Genomic DNA, 15,958 nt, shown 5'->3' on the forward strand with positions numbered 1-15,958 from the left:
GAGTAGTAGAGAGGAGTGGAGTAGTAGAGAGAGGAGTGGAGTAGTAGAGGGAGGAGTGGAGTATTAGAGAGTAGTAGAAAGAGGATTGGAATAGTAGAGAGTAGTAGAGAGAGAAGTGGAGTCGGATAGAGAGGAGTGGAGTAGTAGAGAGTACTAGAGAGGAGTGGAGTAGTAGAGAGGAGTGGAGAAGTAGAGAGAGGAGTGGTGTAGTAGAGAGAGGAGTGGTGTAGTAGAGAGATGAGTAGAGTAGTAGAGAGTAGTAGAGAGAGGAGTGGAGTAGTAGAGAGGAGTGGAGTAGTAGAGAGGAGTGGTGTAGTAGAGAGGAGTGGTGTAGTAGAGAGTAGTAGAGAGAGGAGTGGAGTAGTAGAGAGTAGTAGAGAGGAGTGGAGTAGTAGAGAGTAGTAGAGAGGAGTGGAGTAGTAGAGAGGAGTGGTGTAGTAGAGAGTAGTAGAGAGAGGAGTGGAGTAGTAGAGAGTAGTAGAGAGAGGAGTGGAGTAGTAGAGTAGTAGAGAGAGGAGTGGAGTAGTAGAGAGGAGTGGAGTAGTAGAGAGGAGTGGAGTAGTAGAGAGTAGTAGAGAGAGGAGTGGAGTAGGAGAGAGAGGAGTGGAGTAGTAGAGATTTGTAGAGAGGAGTGGTGTAGTAGAGAGTAGTAGAGAGGAGTGGAGTATTAGAGAGGAGTGGAGTAGTAGAGAGAGGAGTGGAGTAGTAGAGAGTAGTAGAAAGAGGAGTGGAGTAGTAGAGAGGAGGGGAGTAGTAGAGAGTAGTACAGAGGAGTGGAGTAGTAGAGAGTAGTAGAGTAGTAGAGAAAGGAGTGGAGTAGTAGAGAGAGGAGTAGAGTAGTAGAGAGAGGAGTAGAGTAGTAGAGAGGAGTGGAGTAGTAGAGAGGAGTGGAGTAGTAGAGAGGAGTGGAGTAGTAGAGAGGAGTGGAGTAGTAGAGAGAGGAGTGGTGTAATAGAGAGTAGTAGAGAGGAGTGGAGTAGTAGAGAGGAGTGGAGTAGTAGAGAGAGGGGTGTTGTAGTAGAGAGTAGTAGAAAGAGGAGTGGAATAGTAGAGAGTAGTAGAGAGAGGAGTGGAGTAGGAGAGAGAGGAGTGGAGTAGGAGAGAGGAGTGGTGTAGTAGAGAGGAGTGGTGTAGTAGAGAGTAGTAGAGAGAGGAGTGGAGTAGTAGAGAGGAGTGGAGTAGTAGAGAGTAGTAGAGAGGAGTGGAGTAGTAGAGAGGAGTGGTGTAGTAGAGAGTAGTAGAGAGAGGAGTGGAGTAGTAGAGAGTAGTAGAGAGAGGAGTGGAGTAGTAGAGTAGTAGAGAGAGGAGTGGAGTAGTAGAGAGGAGTGGAGTAGTAGAGAGGAGTGGAGTAGTAGAGAGTAGTAGAGAGAGGAGTGGAGTAGGAGAGAGAGGAGTGGAGTAGTAGAGATTTGTAGAGAGGAGTGGTGTAGTAGAGAGTAGTAGAGAGGAGTGGAGTATTAGAGAGGAGTGGAGTAGTAGAGAGAGGAGTGGAGTAGTAGAGAGTAGTAGAAAGAGGAGTGGAGTAGTAGAGAGGAGGGGAGTAGTAGAGAGTAGTACAGAGGAGTGGAGTAGTAGAGAGTAGTAGAGTAGTAGAGAAAGGAGTGGAGTAGTAGAGAGAGGAGTAGAGTAGTAGAGAGGAGTGGAGTAGTAGAGAGGAGTGGAGTAGTAGAGAGGAGTGGAGTAGTAGAGAGGAGTGGAGTAGTAGAGAGAGGAGTGGTGTAATAGAGAGTAGTAGAGAGGAGTGGAGTAGTAGAGAGGAGTGGAGTAGTAGAGAGAGGGGTGTTGTAGTAGAGAGTAGTAGAAAGAGGAGTGGAATAGTAGAGAGTAGTAGAGAGAGGAGTGGAGTAGGAGAGAGAGGAGTGGAGTAGGAGAGAGAAGTGGAGTAGTAGAGAGAGGAGTGTGGTAGTAGAGAGAGGAGTGGGGTAGTAGAGAGTAGTAGAGAGAGGAGTGGAGTAGTAGAGAGAGGAGTAGAGTAGTAGAGAGTAGTAGAGAGAGGAGTGGAGTAGTAGAGAGAGGAGTAGAGTAGTAGAGAGTACTAGAGAGGAGTGGAGAAGTAGAGAGGAGTGGAGTAGTAGAGAGAGGAGTGGTATAGTAGAGAGAGGAGTGGAGTAGTAGAGAGTAGTAGAGAGAGGAGTGGAGTAGTAGAGAGAGGAGTGGAGTAGTAGAGAGAGGAGTGGAGTAGTAGAGAGTAGTAGAGAGAGGAGTGGAGTAGTAGAGAGAGGAGTAGAGTAGTAGAGAGTAGCAGAGTGGCATGGAGTAGTAAAGAGGAGGGGAGTAGTAGAGAGTAGTAGAGAGGAGTGGAGTAGTAGAGAGTAGTAGAGAGGAGTGGAGTAGTAGAGAGTAGTAGAGAGAGGAGTGGAGTAGTAGAGAGTAGTAGAGAGGAGTGGAGTAGTAGAGAGTAGTAGAGAGGAGTGGAGTAGTAGAGAGAGGAGTGGAGTAGTAGAGCGTAGTTAAGAGAGGAGTGGAGTAGTAGAGAGAGGAGTGGAGTAGTAGAGAGAGGAGTGGAGTAGTAGAGAGAGGAGTGGAGTAGTAGAGAGTAGTAGCGAGGGGAGTGGAGTAGTAGAGAGGAGTGGAGTAGTAGAGAGTAGTAGAGTAGTAGAGAAAGGAGTGGAGTAGTAGAGAGAGGAGTAGAGTAGTAGAGAGGAGTGGAGTAGTAGAGAGGAGTGGAGTAGTAGAGAGGAGTGGAGTAGTAGAGAGGAGTGGAGTAGTAGAGAGAGGAGTGGTGTAATAGAGAGTAGTAGAGAGGAGTGGAGTAGTAGAGAGGAGTGGAGTAGTAGAGAGAGGGGTGTTGTAGTAGAGAGTAGTAGGAAGAGGAGTGGAATAGTAGAGAGTAGTAGAGAGAGGAGTGGAGTAGGAGAGAGAGGAGTGGAGTAGGAGAGAGAAGTGGAGAAGTAGAGAGAGGAGTGTGGTAGTAGAGAGAGGAGTGGGGTAGTAGAGAGTAGTAGAGAGAGGAGTGGAGTAGTAGAGAGAGGAGTAGAGTAGTAGAGAGTAGTAGAGAGAGGAGTGGAGTAGTAGAGAGAGGAGTAGAGTAGTAGAGAGTACTAGAGAGGAGTGGAGTAGTAGAGAGGAGTGGAGTAGTAGTGAGAGGAGTGGTATAGTAGAGAGAGGAGTGGAGTAGTAGAGAGTAGTAGAGAGAGGAGTGGAGTAGTAGAGAGAGGAGTAGAGTAGTAGAGAGAGGAGTGGAGTAGTAGAGAGTAGTAGAGAGAGGAGTGGAGTAGTAGAGAGAGGAGTAGAGTAGTAGAGAGTAGTAGAGTGGCATGGAGTAGTAAAGAGGAGTGGAGTAGTAGAGAGTAGTAGAGAGGAGTGGAGTAGTAGAGAGTAGTAGAGAGGAGTGGAGTAGTAGAGAGTAGTAGAGAGAGGAGTGGAGTAGTAGAGAGTAGTAGAGAGGAGTGGAGTAGTAGAGAGTAGTAGAGAGGAGTGGAGTAGTAGAGAGAGGAGTGGAGTAGTAGAGAGTAGTTAAGAGAGGAGTGGAGTAGTAGAGAGAGGAGTGGAGTAGTAGAGAGAGGAGTGGAGTAGTAGAGAGAGGAGTGGAGTAGTAGAGAGTAGTAGCGAGGGGAGTGGAGTAGTAGAGAGGAGTGGAGTAGTAGAGAGAGGAGTGGAGTAGTAGAGGGAGGAGTGGAGTATTAGAGGGAGGAGTGGAGTATTAGAGAGTAGTAGAAAGAGGATTGGAATAGTAGAGAGTAGTAGAGAGAGAAGTGGAGTAAGATAGAGAGGAGTGGAGTAGTAGAGAGTACTAGAGAGGAGTGGAGTAGTAGAGAGGAGTGGAGAAGTAGAGAGAGGAGTGGTGTATTAGAGAGAGGAGTGGTGTAGTAGAGAGATGAGTAGAGTAGTAGAGAGTAGTAGAGAGAGGAGTGGAGTAGTAGAGAGAGGAGTGGAGTAGTAGAGAGTAGTAGAGAGAGGAGTGGAGTAGTAGAGAGAGGAGTAGTAGAGAGTAGTAGAGAGGAGTGGAGTAGTAGAGAGGAGTGGAGTAGTAGAGAGGAGTGGTGTAGTAGAGAGGAGTGGTGTAGTAGAGAGTAGTAGAGAGAGGAGTGGAGTAGTAGAGAGTAGTAGAGAGGAGTGGAGTAGTAGAGAGTAGTAGAGAGGAGTGGAGTAGTAGAGAGGAGTGGTGTAGTAGAGAGTAGTAGAGAGAGGAGTGGAGTAGTAGAGAGTAGTAGAGAGGAGTGGAGTAGTAGAGAGGAGTGGAGTAGTAGAGAGTAGTAGAGAGGGGAGTGGAGTAGGAGAGAGAGGAGTGGAGTAGTAGAGATTTGTAGAGAGAGGAGTGGAGTAGTAGAGAGAGGAGTGGTGTAGTAGAGAGTAGTAGAGAGGAGTGGAGTAGTAGAGAGTAGTGGTGTAGTAGAGAGTAGTAGAGAGGAGTGGAGTAGTAGAGAGTAGTAGAGAGGAGTGGAGTAGTAGAGAGGAGTGGTGTAGTAGAGAGTAGTAGAGAGAGGAGTGGAGTAGTAGAGAGTAGTAGAGAGGAGTGGAGTAGTAGAGAGGAGTGGAGTAGTAGAGAGTAGTAGAGAGAGGAGTGGAGTAGGAGAGAGAGGAGTGGAGTAGTAGAGATTTGTAGAGAGAGGAGTGGAGTAGTAGAGAGAGGAGTGGTGTAGTAGAGAGTAGTAGAGAGGAGTGGAGTAGTAGAGAGTAGTGGTGTAGTAGAGAGTAGTAGAGAGGAGTGGAGTAGTAGAGAGTAGTAGAGAGGAGTGGTGTAGTAGAGAGTAGTTGAGAGAGGAGTGGAGTAGTAGAGAGGAGTGGAGTAGTAGAGAGAGGAGTGGTGTAGTAGAGAGTAGCAGAGAGGAGTGGAGTAGTAGAGAGTAGTAGAGGGGAGTGGAGTAGTAGAGAGTAGTAGAGAGAGGAGTGGAGTAGTAGAGAGTAGTAGAGAGGAGTGGAGTAGTAGAGAGTAGTAGAGAGGAGTGGAGTAGTAGAGAGTAGTAGAGAGAATAGTGGAGTAGTAGAGAGTAGTTTAGAGAGGAGTGGAGTAGTAGAGAGTAGTAGCGAGGGGAGTGGAGTAGTAGAGAGAGGAGTGGAGTAGTAGAGAGAGGAGTGGAGTATTAGAGAGTAGTAGAGAGAGTATTGGAGTAGTAGAGAGTAGTAGAGAGGAGTGGAGTAGTAGAGAGTAGTAGAGAGAGGAGTGGAGTAGTAGAGAGTAGTAGAGAGGAGTGGAGTAGTAGAGAGAGGAGTGGAGTATTAGAGAGTAGTAGAGAGAGGAGTGGAGTAGTAGAGAGTAGTAGAGAGGAGTGGAGTAGTAGAGAGTAGTAGAGAGGAGTGGAGTAGTAGAGAGAGGAGTGGAGTAGTAGAGAGTAGTAGCGAGGGGAGTGGAGTAGTAGAGAGGAGTGGAGTAGTAGAGAGTAGTAGAGTAGTAGAGAAAGGAGTGGAGTAGTAGAGAGTAGTAGAGAGGAGTGGAGTAGTAGAGAGGAGTGGAGTAGTAGAGAGGAGTGGTGTAGTAGAGAGGAGTGGTGTAGTAGAGAGTAGTAGAGAGAGGAGTGGAGTAGTAGAGAGTAGTAGAGAGGAGTGGAGTAGTAGAGAGTAGTAGAGAGGAGTGGAGTAGTAGAGAGGAGTGGTGTAGTAGAGAGTAGTAGAGAGAGGAGTGGAGTAGTAGAGAGTAGTAGAGAGGAGTGGAGTAGTAGAGAGGAGTGGAGTAGTAGAGAGTAGTAGAGAGGGGAGTGGAGTAGGAGAGAGAGGAGTGGAGTAGTAGAGATTTGTAGAGAGAGGAGTGGAGTAGTAGAGAGAGGAGTGGTGTAGTAGAGAGTAGTAGAGAGGAGTGGAGTAGTAGAGAGTAGTGGTGTAGTAGAGAGTAGTAGAGAGGAGTGGAGTAGTAGAGAGTAGTAGAGAGGAGTGGAGTAGTAGAGAGGAGTGGTGTAGTAGAGAGTAGTAGAGAGAGGAGTGGAGTAGTAGAGAGTAGTAGAGAGGAGTGGAGTAGTAGAGAGGAGTGGAGTAGTAGAGAGTAGTAGAGAGAGGAGTGGAGTAGGAGAGAGAGGAGTGGAGTAGTAGAGATTTGTAGAGAGAGGAGTGGAGTAGTAGAGAGAGGAGTGGTGTAGTAGAGAGTAGTAGAGAGGAGTGGAGTAGTAGAGAGTAGTGGTGTAGTAGAGAGTAGTAGAGAGGAGTGGAGTAGTAGAGAGTAGTAGAGAGGAGTGGTGTAGTAGAGAGTAGTTGAGAGAGGAGTGGAGTAGTAGAGAGGAGTGGAGTAGTAGAGAGAGGAGTGGTGTAGTAGAGAGTAGCAGAGAGGAGTGGAGTAGTAGAGAGTAGTAGAGGGGAGTGGAGTAGTAGAGAGTAGTAGAGAGAGGAGTGGAGTAGTAGAGAGTAGTAGAGAGGAGTGGAGTAGTAGAGAGTAGTAGAGAGGAGTGGAGTAGTAGAGAGTAGTAGAGAGAATAGTGGAGTAGTAGAGAGTAGTTTAGAGAGGAGTGGAGTAGTAGAGAGTAGTAGCGAGGGGAGTGGAGTAGTAGAGAGAGGAGTGGAGTAGTAGAGAGAGGAGTGGAGTATTAGAGAGTAGTAGAGAGAGTATTGGAGTAGTAGAGAGTAGTAGAGAGGAGTGGAGTAGTAGAGAGTAGTAGAGAGAGGAGTGGAGTAGTAGAGAGTAGTAGAGAGGAGTGGAGTAGTAGAGAGAGGAGTGGAGTATTAGAGAGTAGTAGAGAGAGGAGTGGAGTAGTAGAGAGTAGTAGAGAGGAGTGGAGTAGTAGAGAGTAGTAGAGAGGAGTGGAGTAGTAGAGAGAGGAGTGGAGTAGTAGAGAGTAGTAGCGAGGGGAGTGGAGTAGTAGAGAGGAGTGGAGTAGTAGAGAGTAGTAGAGTAGTAGAGAAAGGAGTGGAGTAGTAGAGAGAGGAGTAGAGTAGTAGAGAGGAGTGGAGTAGTAGAGAGGAGTGGAGTAGTAGAGAGGAGTGGAGTAGTAGAGAGGAGTGGAGTAGTAGAGAGAGGAGTGGTGTAATAGAGAGTAGTAGAGAGGAGTGGAGTAGTAGAGAGGAGTGGAGTAGTAGAGAGAGGGGTGTTGTAGTAGAGAGTAGTAGAAAGAGGAGTGGAATAGTAGAGAGTAGTAGAGAGAGGAGTGGAGTAGGAGAGAGAGGAGTGGAGTAGGAGAGAGAAGTGGAGTAGTAGAGAGAGGAGTGTGGTAGTAGAGAGAGGAGTGGGGTAGTAGAGAGTAGTAGAGAGAGGAGTGGAGTAGTAGAGAGAGGAGTAGAGTAGTAGAGAGTAGTAGAGAGAGGAGTGGAGTAGTAGAGAGAGGAGTAGAGTAGTAGAGAGTACTAGAGAGGAGTGGAGAAGTAGAGAGGAGTGGAGTAGTAGAGAGAGGAGTGGTATAGTAGAGAGAGGAGTGGAGTAGTAGAGAGTAGTAGAGAGAGGAGTGGAGTAGTAGAGAGAGGAGTGGAGTAGTAGAGAGAGGAGTGGAGTAGTAGAGAGTAGTAGAGAGAGGAGTGGAGTAGTAGAGAGAGGAGTAGAGTAGTAGAGAGTAGTAGAGTGGCATGGAGTAGTAAAGAGGAGGGGAGTAGTAGAGAGTAGTAGAGAGGAGTGGAGTAGTAGAGAGTAGTAGAGAGGAGTGGAGTAGTAGAGAGTAGTAGAGAGAGGAGTGGAGTAGTAGAGAGTAGTAGAGAGGAGTGGAGTAGTAGAGAGTAGTAGAGAGGAGTGGAGTAGTAGAGAGAGGAGTGGAGTAGTAGAGCGTAGTTAAGAGAGGAGTGGAGTAGTAGAGAGAGGAGTGGAGTAGTAGAGAGAGGAGTGGAGTAGTAGAGAGAGGAGTGGAGTAGTAGAGAGTAGTAACGAGGGGAGTGGAGTAGTAGAGAGGAGTGGAGTAGTAGAGAGTAGTAGAGTAGTAGAGAAAGGAGTGGAGTAGTAGAGAGAGGAGTAGAGTAGTAGAGAGGAGTGGAGTAGTAGAGAGGAGTGGAGTAGTAGAGAGGAGTGGAGTAGTAGAGAGGAGTGGAGTAGTAGAGAGAGGAGTGGTGTAATAGAGAGTAGTAGAGAGGAGTGGAGTAGTAGAGAGGAGTGGAGTAGTAGAGAGAGGGGTGTTGTAGTAGAGAGTAGTAGGAAGAGGAGTGGAATAGTAGAGAGTAGTAGAGAGAGGAGTGGAGTAGGAGAGAGAGGAGTGGAGTAGGAGAGAGAAGTGGAGAAGTAGAGAGAGGAGTGTGGTAGTAGAGAGAGGAGTGGGGTAGTAGAGAGTAGTAGAGAGAGGAGTGGAGTAGTAGAGAGAGGAGTAGAGTAGTAGAGAGTAGTAGAGAGAGGAGTGGAGTAGTAGAGAGAGGAGTAGAGTAGTAGAGAGTACTAGAGAGGAGTGGAGTAGTAGAGAGGAGTGGAGTAGTAGTGAGAGGAGTGGTATAGTAGAGAGAGGAGTGGAGTAGTAGAGAGTAGTAGAGAGAGGAGTGGAGTAGTAGAGAGAGGAGTGGAGTAGTAGAGAGAGGAGTGGAGTAGTAGAGAGTAGTAGAGAGAGGAGTGGAGTAGTAGAGAGAGGAGTAGAGTAGTAGAGAGTAGTAGAGTGGCATGGAGTAGTAAAGAGGAGTGGAGTAGTAGAGAGTAGTAGAGAGGAGTGGAGTAGTAGAGAGTAGTAGAGAGGAGTGGAGTAGTAGAGAGTAGTAGAGAGAGGAGTGGAGTAGTAGAGAGTAGTAGAGAGGAGTGGAGTAGTAGAGAGTAGTAGAGAGGAGTGGAGTAGTAGAGAGAGGAGTGGAGTAGTAGAGAGTAGTTAAGAGAGGAGTGGAGTAGTAGAGAGAGGAGTGGAGTAGTAGAGAGAGGAGTGGAGTAGTAGAGAGAGGAGTGGAGTAGTAGAGAGTAGTAGCGAGGGGAGTGGAGTAGTAGAGAGGAGTGGAGTAGTAGAGAGAGGAGTGGAGTAGTAGAGGGAGGAGTGGAGTATTAGAGGGAGGAGTGGAGTATTAGAGAGTAGTAGAAAGAGGATTGGAATAGTAGAGAGTAGTAGAGAGAGAAGTGGAGTAAGATAGAGAGGAGTGGAGTAGTAGAGAGTACTAGAGAGGAGTGGAGTAGTAGAGAGGAGTGGAGAAGTAGAGAGAGGAGTGGTGTAGTAGAGAGAGGAGTGGTGTAGTAGAGAGATGAGTAGAGTAGTAGAGAGTAGTAGAGAGAGGAGTGGAGTAGTAGAGAGAGGAGTGGAGTAGTAGAGAGTAGTAGAGAGAGGAGTGGAGTAGTAGAGAGAGGAGTAGTAGAGAGTAGTAGAGAGGAGTGGAGTAGTAGAGAGGAGTGGAGTAGTAGAGAGGAGTGGTGTAGTAGAGAGGAGTGGTGTAGTAGAGAGTAGTAGAGAGAGGAGTGGAGTAGTAGAGAGTAGTAGAGAGGAGTGGAGTAGTAGAGAGTAGTAGAGAGGAGTGGAGTAGTAGAGAGGAGTGGTGTAGTAGAGAGTAGTAGAGAGAGGAGTGGAGTAGTAGAGAGTAGTAGAGAGGAGTGGAGTAGTAGAGAGTAGTAGAGAGGGGAGTGGAGTAGGAGAGAGAGGAGTGGAGTAGTAGAGATTTGTAGAGAGAGGAGTGGAGTAGTAGAGAGAGGAGTGGTGTAGTAGAGAGTAGTAGAGAGGAGTGGAGTAGTAGAGAGTAGTGGTGTAGTAGAGAGTAGTAGAGAGGAGTGGAGTAGTAGAGAGTAGTAGAGAGGAGTGGAGTAGTAGAGAGGAGTGGTGTAGTAGAGAGTAGTAGAGAGAGGAGTGGAGTAGTAGAGAGTAGTAGAGAGGAGTGGAGTAGTAGAGAGGAGTGGAGTAGTAGAGAGTAGTAGAGAGAGGAGTGGAGTAGGAGAGAGAGGAGTGGAGTAGTAGAGATTTGTAGAGAGAGGAGTGGAGTAGTAGAGAGAGGAGTGGTGTAGTAGAGAGTAGTAGAGAGGAGTGGAGTAGTAGAGAGTAGTGGTGTAGTAGAGAGTAGTAGAGAGGAGTGGAGTAGTAGAGAGTAGTAGAGAGGAGTGGTGTAGTAGAGAGTAGTTGAGAGAGGAGTGGAGTAGTAGAGAGGAGTGGAGTAGTAGAGAGAGGAGTGGTGTAGTAGAGAGTAGCAGAGAGGAGTGGAGTAGTAGAGAGTAGTAGAGGGGAGTGGAGTAGTAGAGAGTAGTAGAGAGAGGAGTGGAGTAGTAGAGAGTAGTAGAGAGGAGTGGAGTAGTAGAGAGTAGTAGAGAGGAGTGGAGTAGTAGAGAGTAGTAGAGAGAATAGTGGAGTAGTAGAGAGTAGTTTAGAGAGGAGTGGAGTAGTAGAGAGTAGTAGCGAGGGGAGTGGAGTAGTAGAGAGAGGAGTGGAGTAGTAGAGAGAGGAGTGGAGTATTAGAGAGTAGTAGAGAGAGTATTGGAGTAGTAGAGAGTAGTAGAGAGGAGTGGAGTAGTAGAGAGTAGTAGAGAGAGGAGTGGAGTAGTAGAGAGTAGTAGAGAGGAGTGGAGTAGTAGAGAGAGGAGTGGAGTATTAGAGAGTAGTAGAGAGAGGAGTGGAGTAGTAGAGAGTAGTAGAGAGGAGTGGAGTAGTAGAGAGTAGTAGAGAGGAGTGGAGTAGTAGAGAGAGGAGTGGAGTATTAGAGAGTAGTAGAGGGAGGAGTGGAGTAGTAGAGAGTAGTAGAGAGAGGAATGGAGTAGTAGAGAGTAGTAGAGAGAGGAGTGGAGTAGTAGAGAGTAGTAGAGAGGAGTGGAGTAGTAGAGAGTAGTAGAGAGAGGAATGGAGTAGTAGAGAGTAGTAGAGAGAGGAGTGGAGTAGTAGAGAGTAGTAGAGAGAGGAGTGGAGAAGTAGGGAGTAGTAGAGAGAGGAGTGGAGTAGTAGAGAGTAGTAGAGAGGAGTGGAGTATTAGAGAGTAGTAGAGAGAGGAGTGGAGTAGTAGAGAGTAGTAGAGAGAGGAGTGGAGTAGTAGAGAGTAGTAGAGAGAGGAGTGGAGTAGTAGAGAGTAGTAGAGAGGAGTGGAGTAGTAGTGAGTCCAACAATGTCAGGTCTGCTGTGTCAGAGCGAACAGGAAGGCAGTATACCAATCCAACCCCTACAGTGCCTGAAAACAAACCCTGTCGCCCTAAAGAGCCCTGTATTACTCCAGGATGGAAGAACAGACCTACAGTATAAGGCTGAATACATGACGAAACACACACAGCACACATGACGCCACAATCACTAGGCCCTTAGGGAAAGCCTGCATGCGCCATGCACTCAGAAGTGTGAAGTGGACTTCAGGCAAATGAGGGGTCTTCTAATACTAATCTAGATGTGGGTTCTTTTCCCAACGATTAAGGCCAAGCCGAGCATTTCAGCATTGTGGTAACTTAACACTGAAGTCATTGGCCCTTAACACTACCCAAACACCAGAAAACTACATCACAGCTTTGCATGACAGAGCTGTGAGTACTGGCATTCCTAATATGGTAGGATAACACAGAGTTCAGACCCAAGCACATGACTCCAATAAAGACCCACAGAGGAGGTTATTTCAGTAACTACAGTATTCTGGAGGATTCCAAACAGCACCATCAGTTGGATCCAGAACTAATAGTCAGCTCTCTTGCCAAGTGCCCTACATTTCTCTGATAGTGTGAAGAAGACAAAAGCATTCCAATCGAGAAGAGTCCTGAACCTCAAACCATAGTAGGAAGTGAGCTCTTTCCATAAGCTCCAATCAGTGCCTTACAGAGTTTGTTAATGGTGACTGGAAGGGCTGAAAGTATAACAGAGGCCAGGTTTCCTTGACTTAGGAGTTGAGAGACAGACAGACCCATGCCCCGAAGGGAAGATTTTATGCTGATGCTGTAACTGAGTAATCTCAGTTACATTACAGATCTCATGAACAGTGAAGTCTATTCAATTATGCAATCTAAGCAGCTTTTTAAAAACCCCTGAATATGCTCTGTCATGGAGACCATTTTGTATAACGAGGTTAACTTGTTACAACAGGCCACTCAGTGCTAGGACTCACACCCACAGGGTAGAACGGGTTAAATCAACTTCACTGAATGTCTCGTTTGTTCGGCAGAACTTGAGTGTAAACAAAATATATTGGCCAAACAAAGTTACAGCCACGGTCGGACGGACAACAAGGGGATACAGGGAGAGAACTCAGAATGACTGTGCCGACATATCCTCCTACTAAGTAACCTGATTCGATACAATCATGTATTATTTATTACCCGTGAAGGTATAGCGTTCACTGTCAACGCATGGGTATTTGATTACTCCGAAATAAATTGACCCATGGACAGAGGAGAGATAAATCTTGGGAAGAGGAGAGGGAATTCTTGGGAAGAGGAGAGAGAATTCTTGGGAAGAGGAGAGGGAATTCTTGGGAAGAGGAGAGAGAATTCTTGGGAAGAGGAGAGGGAATTCTTGGGAAGAGGAGAGGGAATTCTTGGGAAGAGGAGAGGGAATTCTTGGGAAGAGGAGAGGGAATTCTTGGGAAGAGGAGAGGGAATTCTTGGGAAGAGGAGAGGGAATTCTTGGGAAGAGGAGAGGGAATTCTTGGGAAGAGGAGAGGGAATTCTTGGGAAAAGGAGAAGGAATTCATCGGCAGAGAGGAGCATTCTTATGTAGGCTAGTATTCAGCGTCACATGCGATTCGAGCATCACTTCAGCACTTTAAATCCCACTTCGCCCACTTTGGAAGAGCGCATAGCCTACGCACAGAGAAAGTAACTGGACGTATTTAAAAAAAAACAATTTCATTCATATCGTAATGTCCCTGTTTATGACTGGAGACCAAAGAACAAACTGACAGAGCACGGAACACCCTCTTCCCGCGTTGACATCCCACCGCTGCGGTGGGCTAAATGTCTCCCTGGCTAACATTGTTACACAAATGTTGTTAGCCTACAACACTGTTAATACAACATTGTTACAATCTGAATTGAAACTAACTCAGGTTCCTTCTTGTTTTTATTTGTGGTGAAAATAGTTATAACTTTTCCCCAATACATAGCCCTAGGCTACATAACGTCTAGTCTGAAGGAGAGGAAATATTGGTGTTTTGACAGTTTATAATCACAAAATAATGTAATAAATCCATTACAACAACCTTGTCAGTGAATTCCTGAAGATCTCATTTCAATGACTTTGTGGAGAGTCACTTACTTTGTACTTCATTTTGAGCGCCTCGTCTTCTCTCTGACTCCGAGGAAGTGTCAAATATCCGCTTGTCGCGTCAAAGAGAACACATGCGAATGTCGCAACGAAACGTTTTATTTTGCGATCAAATAGCCATCAAAATTTGGTCAATGGTAAAGACAATAAAAAGGCGAATGTTTCCTTCAATACTTTTCAACCCAGCCGTGCGTATCACCCAGATTCTGCAATATACGTATCTGGTTGCCGCTGAACGAGAATGATCTTACTACATGAGCGCCTCAGCTCATTTACAATGTCTCTTAACCCATTGGTCAAATCGGACCCGGGTACCTCCCCTGTCGCTGCAGCGTACAACTGACGTCATATAATGAACGGCCTGCTACGATTTTTAATGTCCGTGTCTATTGACTACGTTAGAGGTAAGGACCACTGGAGGAAAGCATTTATAAAATGTAGTGAATTATGACCCAAAGTCTTATGGGACTTCGCTTGGTGCAATGTACATGCACCTATAAAGGTATTTTAGCCATCACTAACAGGCAGGGTTGGGTTACTTTCTAAATGTAATCCGTTACCTGTCCATCATTTTAATAAGTAACGTAATTTTTGGATGACCCCAAACTCAGTAACGTAATCTGATTACATTCCGTTACTTTTAGATTCATTTCCCCTTAAGAGGCATTAGAAGAAGACAAAACAATTATTTACCAATTTACAACATCTATTGCAGGATAAATCAATGTTAAAGTTTACATAGCTGGCCATATATGGATGTTATATTTTACTTTATGGGTTGGTTATGTAGGCTGCTTCTAACCCATCACTTTCTACTACATATAATAATGCCATTAAATTATATCTTCACATTAAAAACCAAGTCTATCAGAATTCCAGTCATTCCAATAAATGTTATCCCCCTTGATCTTCAAGAATAGGACGTGGAAATATGGAAGTATAGATTAGACAAATTGTTTTACCTGAGCATGACACAAAAACTAAGGACTTATTAGCCAGCCCCACTCTGTTGTTTATGATTTTGTTGTCATGGAGGACTGATTGGGCTCATTGATTTCAGTTTAAAAATAAATGCCGCTCTCGTGGAATGGCATGCTTTGAGAGCTACTGAAAAGTGCAATTTACATGTGAAAAATGAATGCCATAGGCTGCATTTGCTATTGGCCTATTGTTTACCTTTTTGTTGGTGAAACTTTGACATCTTGATAATATGCAGCTGTTTAAAGGGCAAATCCACAGATGAAACAATAACAAACCTGGCACCCCGCCTCTGTTTTGGTAAAAAGCTGAGGGATGGGCCTGGAGAAATGTAACCACTCTCAGATGAATAGACAAAGCTATGGATGCAAGGACTGAACATCCATGATATACAATTATTGTTTTAAACATGTTATGAGGCTATACAGTGTTTGTTTACAATGACAATGGACACACCTACTCATTGCAGGGTTTTTCATTATTTTGACTATTTTCTACATTGTAGAATAATAGTGAAGACATCAAAACTATGAAATTACACATATGGAATCATGTAGTAACCAAACACCTGTTAAACAAATCAAAATATATTTTATATTTGAGATTCTTCAAAGTAGCCACCCTTTGCCTTGATGACAGCTTTGCACACTCTTGGCATTCTCTCAACCAGCTTCATGAGGTAGTCACCTGGAATGTATTTAAATTAACAGGTGTGCCTTGTTAAAAGTTAATTTGTGGAATTTCTTTCCTTCTTAATGCTTTTGAAACAATCAGTTGTGTTGTGACAAGGTAAAGAGTGGTATACAGAAGATAGCCCTATTTGGTAAAATACCAAGTCCATATTATGGCAAGAACAGCTCAAATAAGCAAAGAGAAATGACAGTCCATCTTTACTTTAAGACATGAAGGTCAGTCAACAAGGACAATTTCAAGAACCTTGACAGTTTCTTCAAGTGCAGTCTCAAAAACCATTAGGCACTCAGATGAAGCTGGCTCTAATGAGGTCCACCACAGCAAAGGAAAACCCACAGTTATCTTTGCTGCAGAGGATAAATTCATTAACTGCATCTCAGATTGCAGCCCAAATAAATGCTTCACAGAGTTCATTAACAGACACATCTCAACATCAACTGTTCAGAGGAGACTGCGTGAATCAGGCCTTCATTGTCGAATTGCTGCAAAGAAACCACTACTAAAGGACACCAATAAGAAGAAGAGACTTGCTTGGGCCAAGAAACACAAGCAATGGACATTTGAGCGGTGGAAATCTGTCCTTTGGTCTGAGTCCAAATTTGAGATTTTTGGTTCCAAACGCCGTGTCTTTGTGAGACGCAGAGTAGGTGAATGGACGATATCCACATGTGTGGTTCCCACCGTGAAGCATGGAGGAGGTGGTGTGATGGTGTGGGGGTGCTTTGCTGGTGACACTGTCTGTAATTTATTTAGAATTCAAGGCACACTTAACCAGCATGGCTACCACAGAATTCTGCAGCGATACGCCATCCCATCTGGTTTGCGCTCAGTGGGAATATCATTTGTTTTTCAACAGGACAATGACCCAACACACACCTTCAGACTGTGTAATGGCTATTTGACTAAGGAGAGTGATGGAGTGCTGCATCAGATGACCTGGCCTCCACAATCACCCAACCTCAACCCAATTAAGATGGTTTGGGATGAGTTGGACCACAGAGTGAAGGAAAAGCAGCCAACAAGTGCTCAGCATATGTGGGAACACCTTCAAGACTGTTGGAAAAGCATTCCTCATGAAGCTGGTTGAGAGAATGCTAAGAATGTGCAAAGCTGTCATCAAGGCAAAGGGTGGCTACTTTGAAGAATCTCAAATATAAAATATATTTTGATTTGTTTAACATGTGTTTGGTTACTACATGATTCCATATGTGTTAGTTCATAGTTTTGATGTCTTCACTATTATTCTACAATGTACAAAGTAGTAAAAATAAAGAAAACCCCTGCAATGAGTAGGTGTGTCCAAACTTTTGACTGGTACTGTACATGGTGCATAA

General features: G+C 45.3%; 1 protein-coding gene across 1 annotated transcript in view; it reads right to left on the bottom strand.

Annotated features, from left to right (window-relative positions):
• Nucleotides 1-13,209, bottom strand: part of LOC129820255 (enhancer of filamentation 1-like) — a 74,323-nt gene extending 61,114 nt beyond the window's left edge. Inside the window, exon 1 of the mRNA XM_055877295.1 lies at nt 12,945-13,209. Within this exon, the coding sequence (XP_055733270.1) occupies nt 12,945-12,956 (12 nt within the window). The 5' untranslated portion in view covers nt 12,957-13,209. The remainder of the gene's footprint in view (nt 1-12,944) is intronic.
• Between the last annotated feature and the right edge of the window lie 2,749 nt (nt 13,210-15,958).

Source organism: Salvelinus fontinalis, chromosome 22 (genome assembly GCF_029448725.1).
Source record: "Salvelinus fontinalis isolate EN_2023a chromosome 22, ASM2944872v1, whole genome shotgun sequence".
Lineage (NCBI taxonomy): Eukaryota > Metazoa > Chordata > Actinopteri > Salmoniformes > Salmonidae > Salvelinus > Salvelinus fontinalis.